We start from the raw sequence: 12,004 nt of genomic DNA on the forward strand, positions 1-12,004 counted from the left end.
TCATTAGAGACAGAGTCTAACTTAAAGTAAATAAAAAGAAATGCAGATTATACTGAGATATATTAGTCGGTTTATTAGCTACTATCACCAAGCCTCCAAAGAGAGCTAAATGTGTTTTATATGTTGACAATTTCCAGAGAGGTAAATAGAAAATACAATGAGCCAATGCTTTGTTCATTCGCTCTCAGGCTTTTATGATCATTTCAGGACCACAGACAGTTCTGCTGGCTCTCTTTCCATCCGCCCTCTTCTGCGCGTGTGTGTGGCCTTGTTTTTCTATACTTGTGGGGACACAAAGCCGAAAGCTTTGTGGACTCTCCTGTCTCTTGGGGGCCGGCTCTTCCCCATAAAGTAAATTATTTAAATATTTCATCTTAGGATAAAGACTTAATTTAAAACTAGAATTAGGATTAGGTTAGGTTAAGACTTTAAAAAAATAAATGTAAGTCAACGTATCCTCCCCTCCCCCCACCAAGTGATAAATGTAAGAATGTGCTTGCGTACGTGTTTATGGCATTATGAGCTTTAACTTTAATCATATGGATTTGTTTAAGACTTAAAAATGCGTTATTTTATTAATTAATGTCAACATTTTCCCCGTTAATGACACAGACACTCGTAAACAAACTTTTCAGACATGGAAAATAACCGCAGTTGACATGTTCGCCTCTTATTGTGGGAGCGCAGCCCCTGAGCTTATCCTTGAGATGCGCAGCACCCTCAGCTGGACGCGGTCAGGCTGCTCGGAATCACTGGACACCTGAGACTGCAGTATTTCTACTGGTTCGGCCAACAGTAGGCTAACACTGACAAGTGCGGCGTTTATCCCAAGCTGTCGTAATCTAGCAGGCTGAGGCTTTTTAATTTAACGTCAGATCAAGTTTGACCAACATTGGCCCGCGCCAAGACGGGTCCAATCGGAGTTCAGATCAGCCCCCTCTCTTCACCACACCGAGCCACCCCTCCTCTCTCTCCCTCTCTCTCTTTCTCTCTCTCTCCCTCTCTCTCTCTCTCTTAGTTGCAAAAAATGCTCTGCAGCTGGGCTGCACCTCAATAAACCTAATTGGTGCACTGTGAGCGACCATCATCTATCCAGTGGATTTCCATCGCGCCCGGCTTTCATCCAGAACATATGAATCTGCTTAGACAGATCCTTTTAAGGAGTTGAAAAGATAGGTCGGAGAAAATGGCACAACGCGTGGTTTTGTTTCTACTGTGGCTCCTTGACAGATCATTCGCAGGATTTCCTAATCAGATTAATATCGGTAAGTGTTCTGTTGTGTTAAAAGGTCGCAGATTGTGCTTTGTTTGGCCACTTCAAATGCAAGATTGCAATTGTGTTTCGGTGTGATGTGTAGGCTACGGAGCTCTGCGCAGTCACTAACTTGATTTTAAATATGCCGCAAGCTCAAAGCCGCTGATTCTTGGAAACTAGATTAAAGCTAGAGCTGGTGTCACTGTAATCACTGACTGAAGATAAGTGGGGTGTTTAATTAGGAAAACGGGAGGTGGTCAAGCTCGGTCTGAAGAGTTACAGACCGGCGCACTGGTCAAAAATGCATGATATTCCTCAAAAATAACGATTAACCACTTTTATCTCGTCATGGGACGAGCAGAGTTTCCCTTCACTGTGTATGAACTGTAGTCGAAAGCTGACACCAGTCTAGATGCGAGTGTGAAAGCGCTCTCTGGTCTTGGGTTTCATCTTTTCCAGGGGGACTGTTCATGCGTTCCACGGTGCAGGAGCACAGCGCGTTCAGGTTCGCTGTCCAACTCTACAACACCAACCAAAACACCACTGAAAAGCCTTTCCACCTCAACTACAATGTCGACAACCTGGAGTCGTCCAACAGCTTTTCAGTCACCCATGCGTGTAAGTGTGCTTCTATTTTAGTCATGTTCAAATCCTCACCACTTATGTCCACGCAGAAAGAGCAGAAACATTGATGTCAATCTCACACACATCTTATGAGGCAGTGGGATGTTGTTCATCTCCCTTCACTTTGGTTCATTACGTCACAATTGGATAGAGGCACTAAAACGCATTTTTTTCTAATGTTACAGAGCCCTACCTGCACTTTATCATACACAGTGTTAAAAAATATATAAATCCTATGTCACATTTCTATTGATGACAGATAATAACATTTTTACAGACAGCAGTTAGAAACCACACTTCTGGTGCCACGATTACAGATTTTTTGTGTTTCAGATGTCACGTTTTACAAATACACAAATTCCACATTATATTTACATTGTAGGTTCCTTTGGTATCATGCTATATAGTGTGCATGTCAGCCTTGACAAGAAAATGGAGCCAGTCAGAATATGTTTGTACTGGAGGAGTTCCTATACTGTATGGCATGAAATTGGATGGAAGCAGAGGATTTTAAACCCATGTGGTAAATAGTTTCAAATTTCATCACATAAATGACTTACAATTCGGAAGAAGATAGGATAAAACTTAATATGATACGGTATCTTGATTTTATTCCATGCTTACAGTGGTAATGTTGATCCCATGGTGCAGCTGGTGCACAGAGCCACTTTGATTTGTGACCATGCCAACAAATAGCTTTCTTTCACTATACCAGTGCTCCCTTTGGCTGCAGTCTCTTGAAATTAGCAGAAAAAGTGTGGACAAAAGGAGAAAGAAATACAGTGCCATTCTGTAATATTCTTCACTGTCATTTTAAACGATGGGTTCAGTTTGCTGAATGGTTGACTTCGGAGACACACAGCATTGCTATGTGACTGGTGTGGTTCAGTCAGTCTAGCCCCTGTGTGGCACAGTCATAATGGCCCCTCTGACTCTCCATGTGCCAGAGCGTCTCCGCCTGGTCTGTCCTCTGACTCCTCCTGTGTTACAGAGCATCTCCCCCAGCATTGCAGAGTCAGCTCATTAGCACCCAGCCCTCATAGCATCTCACCATGCTGTCATTGGGTGAAAGGGGAAAAAAATCCATAGCTCCCCAACAAACACCAGCAAATGAGTTGAGCTCAGACCTGCAGAGGAGGTGGGTCTGAGCAGTGAGGGAGATGAAACAGAGTGTCATATCAGAGGCAGCAGAGCTGCAGGTGCCCTAACGAAGGCATCCATAAGAAACAATAAACAAATGAGAATGAATAAATAATAGATAGTGCTGTGCAATTTCACGCATGTTGAAGAGGAAGGGAAGCATAGGACAAAAAAAGCTTGATATCAGAATCTAACTAAATTCACGGCCAGACAGAGCTTTAGCAAGAGGAAAGGGTTCCTGTGGGAGCCGTGGCCCCATTTCTTGCTGCCACGTCTTAGCATCTCCATCAAGAGCACTGTCTCATGACTGCCTTTAACCTCAGATACAAGAAAACTTTAATGATGCGAAGGAGCAAGTGTAACAATGTGCAGTTTAAATATACAGTAAATTGGAGGGTGATTGTCAAATGTCATAATGTTTGATGAGGACTCACTTTTGCTACGAAGCTTATTCATCATTTTCTCAGCTTGAAATTTCTGCTCTTGTCCTGATGTCTATCCTGCTACATTTTTTAGAAAGAGGTTTTATGCTTGACACATTCAAAGTCCTGTACTTAAATGCAAAATAATCAATAACATTTCAGTGAAGACTGGGCTTGAGCAAAGGCTGATATAAGAGTCTGAGATCCAGTATCCTTTTGATTCGGATTTATTTAATGTATGATCTGAGACTATTTTTCAAGATAGTGCCCTGAGACTGTTGTCAGGCTGAGCTCACAAAATGCAAACAGCTCGTGCTGAGTTCACAACAGTCCACAAGCACCTCAGATTGTCTCTACTAATGCAGTGAGCAAAATAGAGATGACAGTTATTAAATATCACTTATCTGCTGACTCTTAGGCCTGTGAGGCTTTGCCTCTAGTGAGTGAAGACCTCCTGTGTTCTGAGTTTTACATTTGTCAGCGCTGTTGTTTGTTCTGCAAGCTGTCACAATTATTTAGTGGACATTGAAATTTCCTTTGTCATCAATACCCCCCTGTGTATGACTCAGACCTTTGTCAGCAATAGTACACATCTACTTTATGGACGGACAATCTGAAACAAGAATTTATAAAAGTGGCATTTATGCAGGTTTGGGGAATAAATCTATTTTGAGGCAAGCTTCATTGCTTTGATCAAGATGAGATTTGGCTGCCTTAGGCCTTGCAGCACTGGTGAAATGACAGCATTTCCCCATTTTGTTTAGTTTGGACTCCAGTGTGTATTTTCTCTTTACTCTCCAAGAGATTTTACTAAAGCCCTCTCCTCTGACTCATCAGTCAGACCCCCCCCCCCTTCATTTGCTTTACATCCTTAAATATAATAGAGGCAGGGAAACATGAGGACATGCACACAGAAATTAAAATTATACTTGCTAGATTTTATTTTGCCTTTTAAGAAACAAAATATGGAAATCCTTAGGTATAATGAAGGCACAGTCTTGTGACAGAATTGTTTCTTTCAAGTCAGTTTAAAGTCTTATGCTATTAATTGAATTAGCGATTGGCAGCAAAACAGTGTTTTGCTTCAGTAATTCCTAAGGCTTGGCATTGTATTGCAGGGGCATGGCATGTGCTTTGGTGTTTGAAGTGACATCAGAAATTGTGAAATGTGTAATTACCATTGCAGGGTCCATAATAGCTGTGAAAGCTAGGTGTCTAGGTATGCTCACAGAGGAGACAGGAGTAGTTCAAAGCAAAGCGTAGCAGCAGAGCAGACAGCATTAATGTTCCTGATGGTCACGGGTAGCCAGCTTAATGACACTGCCATCCTTTTCTCTCCTGTTTACCCTTCCTCTTTTTCTTCTTTTACCTGAGGCAGAAAAAAAAAACATCAATCCCCACTTCTCCTCTCCTTGCCATGCTATTTATTAGATTACCTGCCTTGATTCCTGTTAAAGGCAAATTTTGCAATGCTTGGCTTTTGAATTTCATCTCTCTATTCCTCATTTCTCATTCTGTCATTAAGCTAATGGTGTGTGTCCCCTCTGCCAGCCTTTTTACATGTGCCTACCCCTCTTTTATTGCATCCTCCAGGTCCTTAAACCCTGGTAATAGCAGATGCTTCTTTGGCTGCACATTCAGCCACCTTCTCCCATTGCTGTTGGCTACTGCAGACAAAACTGTCTTGCTGCAAGGTATGGGAAAGAATGCAGGATAACACAAGTCACGGTGGATTCATTTGTCTGTTTGAAAGACAAGAAACAGAAGAGGGGCATGAGTCTGTGATGTGCGATGCATCTTTTTGTGAACGCAGAATGGATGATGAATAGTTCAGATTTTTTGAGAAATATGTTTGTTAGCTTTCTTGTTGAGAGTTAGGTGAGAAGATGGATATCACTGCCATGACTATATTAAAAATATGATCTCACATCCAATTAGCTTAGCCTAGCACAAAGGCAGGCTCTGTTGGCTTACATGATAAGCTATTAGAAGTTCATATTGCAGTATTACCATTATCTGTCTGAAGCAATGTGCACAAAAATGAACGATCGCACATAATTTGTGTGCTGCGTTCTGCCTGGATGTTGAATCGCACACAATGCAGGATGATATATGGTGATAATATGGGAGCAGTGTCGTCGTGGGTACAGCATCAGGACCAGAATGTGTGTGGATGCAATTAAGACATTGGTATTTAGAGGAAAACTGCAGCAGATGCTTTTTACATGACTGTGGGCTATCAATATCATCGATCAGGATTATGATAAACACTCACAGTCTAATTTTTGTCTAGACACAACATGTGCTAAATAGTGTCTTCTTCCCTGACCTTTACGCCAACCTAGAGAGTGCCAGCTCTGCACATGTTGCCCAGAAAAACCAACAGTCCCGTTACACCGACGGCCTATGCAATGACTGAGCACATGTGGCAAATGGCATATGGTGTGAAGTGTGGACAGAAGGGTCCTTACCAAATCTTTGCATGCATTGTCTTGTGAAGCTTTTGGGGCAGTAGTTGGTGTGTGAATGGATGGTAAACTACAGACAATGTGACATGTTTTTGCAGTGCATGGCTTGACAGAGACGGACTATGGTTGGGAGAGACTCCTTAGGTGATTGTAGAAGTGCCACACTTATTGTCCTTGCAGGCTGTAACTCAGCTTGAAAGGTGTGACCAGGGAAACATGGCAGGGGGAGCTGGGAATAAGAGTGGGAACTGAGTGGTGTGAGAATAGAAATGGAGACTACAATAGGAGAAAGCAAAATGAGATAAAATATGACTAAAAAACATTTTTCAGTTTGCTTATCTGTGTGTGCTATGTACGTGTGTGTGTGTGTAGGGGTGGAGGTGTGTATGTGTGTGAGGGTGGGGATTTTTTCAGCTATGGGGGTAGTTCAGGGACATGATGCCACACTCCAGCTGCATTAAAGGCACAGACGGAGGTTTGTTTATGAACACACAGGCATGTCCATATGCATGCATGTGTTTGTACATATGCACAGCCACACACACAGACATTGTAGACATATGCACTCACAGAGCCATAGACAGCCACATCTTGTCTCTCTCCTCGCATTTGTCACTGAGAAAATCTCACTGTTTTGTACTAAACTCCTATGACAGTCGTCATTGTTCATCAACAGTAAAGGTCATGGAAATATTGCCAATTGTGTCTTTTTGTGCTAACACAATTTTGGAAAATAAATGCAAGGTAGGATTTATGGGGAAAAGAAAGGTTGCGAAAATAAACACATATTGGGTTTATTTGATAAGCACTATTACTGTGCAAAACCCTCGTGAGAGAACCATGAGCCACAGCACAGTAACATAATGGTGTGATTTTGAGTCCAGCAGGCCAGGAGGTCCCAGAGGCCTGTTATGGTGGCTGGATGTGGGCCTCAGTCAGATGAGTGGTACAGTAATGCCTCTGGATGAGGTTACATGCTCTGGGAACTGCAGGGCTCTCAGAGGAGAGCAGGACAACAGTTCAGACAACAAAGGATGCGGCAGAGAAAGGGTGGAGTTTTTTTTTTTGTGTTTTTTTTTTGTTACATGTTTAGATTTGGCTTTAAAATGTCTGGCAGCATCATTATCATTTTGTTTTAGAAGTGCTTCTACTTAATAGTCAAATTTGCTTGAAACTACCACTACATTACCTTGTTTATAGCAACACACTTGCTGAAATTTAGTACTGATGACATACTAATAACCTATCCTAAATTTTATACAGTTTTATTGAACTCTTGCTGGCATGATTACAATCAGCAGTATTGTTTGTTGTGGTTTCAGGATGCTAAAGCCTGTTCATACAGCAAACACATAAAAAGCTGGAAAAACTCCAAAGGCCAAACCTCTTCAGGGAACATTCTTCTGACCTAATTTTCTGGCCATGAGATAGCCTCAGCTATATTTGTATTTATTTGTTTATTTTTTAAGTCAGGCACATTGCTGAAACTGTAATGAGATTCAGAATAGAAAACATAGAACACCCTCCAAGGCAGATTCAACTCAATGAATTTTTAATCAGAATATCAAAAGATCTTCTTAAACCAAACCTGAGGAGAAGTGTTGCTGCTGGACCCTTGTTTGCCTTGGAATCAATGGCGCTGGCAGATGTTGTTTGATAAAACAACAGCTTTCCTCCCTCATTGCTGTGGTGACTTCAAATCTCCATGAGTCTTTCACAAGCACTGGGAATTTGAGAATTTCTGCAGCTGTGGAATATAAAAAAGCACACAGTGCAGTGAGAGATTTAGCAATTAGAAAACTAATCAATACTATCATATATTAACATTGGTACTCTTAAATATTTGTCTTGTACTGACAGTTATCAATTTTTGTGGTGTGTTCACACTTACTGTGTGGGTACTGGAGGGGAGAGTCTTTGACTTTCCTATTGATTTCCTTTATTTATTTGTTCAATTTTCCAGGGAAAATGTGATAAATTGTCAGTGAAATCATTATGGATGGACTGTCATGGTAGCCTGAAGGTATCAATACAACCAAATGGCAGAGGCAGCATGGAGCCACTGCATGCAGTATTGTATTAAAACAATAGCTGACTTCTTATAGAACGCTTACAAAAGCAATGCTGGGACTGCGAAAGGGCTTTATATATATCAGTGAACATATGAGATTGCACGAAAAGCTTTACCACTTTGAAAGATTTTGTTGACAATAAAATTTCCACATCTATAAAATCAATTTACACCACAGTTGAGTAATAAAAACCCTGATGTTACCATTAACCATGAACTATAAGTTTAAGAACAAGTTCTGCAACACTGACCCATATGGGAGTTTTATGGTGAAGTCATAAATGCAAGGCATAGATCAAGCCTGCTTTCTCATCAGCAGACGTGATGCAACATGACAGCCCATCTATGCTCCAAACATCTGTTCGCCACTGTTCAAATAAAAGGGTGGTTCCTCAACTATAAGTCAACAATGACAGGCTAAGTCTGTGTTCCTTTATTGAAGATGATATCTGTGCTGCGTTGTGATGAACAAGAGGAGCGGGCTGACCATATAAAAAGCAGCGATAAACCCTATGAGGGACCACACAGGAGGAGACACACAAACCCTCAGTGGTGCATTAACCACATTCACTGCTGTACTGCATGCAACTGTTTGTGATAAGAAAAAAGCCTGCACATGTGGTGCATTTTAAATAAACTGAACACAGGACAAGCTGCTATTGCAAACTATTCATCTCAGGTGCATCAGGGATATATCTGCCAGGAGCCCAACTCCAGGTGATGGCTGATTTCCATTTTGTTTTCTCATTGAGAAAAAGCTCTTAGGGAGAGTGGGGTGTGGCAGAGATTATTTTTCTTTTCAAAAAGTCTTTTAGCCTTATGCACCGGTTGTGAAATAACAGGGATGGAGTAGGTACAGAAGAAAGGAAGAGCATTTTCAAATCTTGTCACTTGTAAAGATCTCATTGTAATCAGCATTTTTTATTTCTACTCCCCCTCTCTGTCTTTTTGATTTCTATCTCTCTCTTTATATATATTTAATGTCTCCCACAAAGCCCATTACAGCTATGTTCCTGCAGTCATTTCAGCTACACTCAGCTAGCTATTGGCCATTCACTAGACTCCACTACAATAGCCATAATCACTGAATCAGTAATCCCTTACTTGAGCTGGAAAAGCACATCTGCCCCATTCCTCATTGGAAGCTGCTGCACTGGTCTAGCCCCTGGGTCCAAAAGAAAAAAAAAGGGAGCTCTGTAGGCTTCCTCAATAGGAGCTGCTGACTGCATTGTCCTAGCCAAGGTCAGACAGCTTATGAAAGAAAACACTTCTGAGCTTTTTATTATTTCTGGAGAACCCATAGAAAAGCACTAATTGGCACCTGTGTGCTGTTTAATTTTGCCGGTCCACTTGGACTGCAATATCAGCTGTTTATTGTTTTGGTTTCCCTCTGTGGAGTATAATATCTGTGCTAAAGACAGTCAAAAATGAAGAGGACATCAGGGCAGTGTTGTGATGAATACAAAACACCAACAGGGAGTGTCATGATGTACTCTCCCAACAAGTAAATATTGGATCACAGTGCGCCAAGGCTTCCAGCTTTCCAGCTCTCCGTCTGCCGACTGAGCAGATTGATCCGCACGTTTCTGGCCTGTTTCAGAAGAGGCAGTCGCTAGCAGAGCCCTGCCAGAGCTGCATGTCTGCGCAGAAACAAGGGCTCCATCATATCTGATTGCTTGTGACAGTTCACAGTCGCCGGGCCACTGAAGCATCATAACCTTGTGAAACTAGTGTATGGGCACTCTAGCATACAAACTGAAGGAGAGGAGGAGGAAGAAAAAGATATTAGCATATTCCTCGCAGTGATGCAGAGATGCAAATAAGACATGCTGTGCCACAAACAGCCCTCTGTGGTTAATATTAAACACATATTATGTAATGACACAACGCAGGCCAACACCTCTAGAAACAGGGTAAATTTATAGACCATTACTGCATCTGTGATTGCACGAATAGATTGAAGACCCCAGCAATGTCAGAGCAGTGTTGATATGTTAGAATAATCTGCTAATGACACTGAAACAGAAATACCGCCTTGTAGGCCCGACGAAGAAAACTCAAGCCACTTTAACCACTTTAGATGTGTTTTCACCATAACAAGAGCCAATATAGTTGTGATTGGTCTCTGAATCATATTCAGTGTATGAGTTTAATCAAATCTGCATCAATGCTGTAAATCGTGGAATGATAGTCAAGCAGCCATGAGTAATATGCTGAGAATTGTTTGGTAGTAGGTGACAGTGTTTTGATTCCCCTTCAGCTCAGTCATCAAGGAGGCTTTTGCCATTACTGTCCGTCAGTTCATCCAACCTATGTTAACATGTTTTAATAGGTGTGGTCCTACTTTACATGCTTCTTCCCACAGCTCTGTCCTTAGCGCTCACTATTCCCATGAGTGAAAATTAAGTGAACATGATGTGCTCGCTCAACCGTGTGCCTCCTCTGTTTCTCTCTCCAATGTGGCTATTGCCATTTCACACATGGCTACGTAAAACCTGTGGGCGGTTGCTCCCAGGCCACTATTCAGGTTTGTGTGTCCATGCATGACTGTGTGATGAAATATTGAAGTGTCCTATCATCAACCACTGGGTAGCCACTGGCACAATTTCTGTCCCTTAAATTTATTTTTCCTGTCTTCTTTATCATGGTAGCGTTACTTTACTTTCCGCAGTGTGGCGTGCAGATCAGGAAGGCAAACCTCATCTGGACCCATGACAGAGCTAATCCATCGCAGCTGCAGAATGAAAAGGGAGTTTGGAGTGAATCCATTCCAAAGGCCTCAATGGAAAGCTTCTCTCAGATGCCGGTGCCCTTTGCAGCCCTGACAGTGCTAGAATATGATGAAAAAGGACTTGCGAGAGCTTAGTGGCTTAGCTATGTTTATAAGAGATGGGAAAAGTGCAGGAGAGAATCTTAGTACTGGAGATGGAGAGATGAAGTGACCAACCACTGTGCTTGTGTGTGCCTATGTGCGCATGTGTTTATGAAGCGAAGTGGATTTGTTAGTCGATGCAGTAACATAGTCGTCCCTATTATATCTTTCCTGTTTTGTTGACTGAGCAAAGTGATTGCCAAGAATATGTGGTCAGTTGATGTGTGAGGTTGTAAAGAGTTTTGCTGATGAGCTGCACAGATTCAGATGCCGTGCACAGTAGCCAAAAGTAACACAATGTAGGCTACACTTTAGCTTACTGTATTTTAAAGGTATGAAAGATTGAAGTGAAATCACACTTTGCTCTGCTAGTGTAAACGACTGAATGGCATACCTTTCTTAAATATGTCAGGGGGCAAAGAGAAGTCTCAGCAGACTCGCTTTATGTTCTCTTGCTTTCTTCTGAAGAATTTGTGTGATGTATTTTCCTCTTGCCTATTGTAATGCTGCTCCTGCTACTGTACAAGTCCCATCCCTAAGCTGTAAATGGATAGAGCTTGGGCCTTTTATGTATAAAGAAGCTTATGTTTGGAAATTGCTCTCAAGTGGCCAAAGTTTGTGAAAAGTCGGTGAACATTTCACTCCCAATTTCAGGGGTTTGTCTCAGAGTAAAGGTTTTTAGCTTGAGGACATCCCACAACCAAATGAAATATTTAGAAGTAATGAAGACAGAGGAGTGTCTTGTTGTAAACATTGTGTGGAAGCGCTGGTTTTCACAATCCACTAAAATCTGCAGATATAATTTAACACACAGTTAAGATCTTGATATGCTAGTTTACTCACTGTAGCAGTGCATATTTTATTTGCACATGTATTGAGATATCTATTAAAATTTTCTGCTTTTACCATAATACAGTGCAGGTGAATGGGATGCCCCAGGAAACATGCTGTTAAAGGCAAATGTAGTTTATTACATCTTTAAAATGTTCTCAGCTGTCAGTTGTATTTGTTTTAACAATCTGTACTCACCAAGGGGATAGCTGAGATCTTGGAACAGAACTTCACTAAAAATAGGTCCAACGGGGCAGCAACTCCGAGTGGTCAGTCAATCATACAAAAAAAAAAACTTAGGCTGGTCTATTTTATTGTAAA

The 12,004-nt window shown here is 41.6% G+C and overlaps 1 protein-coding gene across 1 annotated transcript in view; it reads left to right on the top strand.

Moving 5' to 3' along the window:
- Positions 1-1,051: 1,051 nt before the first annotated feature.
- The window catches only part of LOC113144465 (glutamate receptor 3), a 74,975-nt gene continuing 64,022 nt past the window's right edge, over positions 1,052-12,004 (top strand). Inside the window, exons 1-2 of the mRNA XM_026330539.1 lie at positions 1,052-1,265; positions 1,715-1,873. Of these exons, the coding sequence (XP_026186324.1) occupies positions 1,187-1,265; positions 1,715-1,873 (238 nt within the window). The 5' untranslated portion in view covers positions 1,052-1,186. The remainder of the gene's footprint in view (positions 1,266-1,714; positions 1,874-12,004) is intronic.

This window comes from Mastacembelus armatus, chromosome 10 (genome assembly GCF_900324485.2).
Source record: "Mastacembelus armatus chromosome 10, fMasArm1.2, whole genome shotgun sequence".
NCBI lineage: Eukaryota > Metazoa > Chordata > Actinopteri > Synbranchiformes > Mastacembelidae > Mastacembelus > Mastacembelus armatus.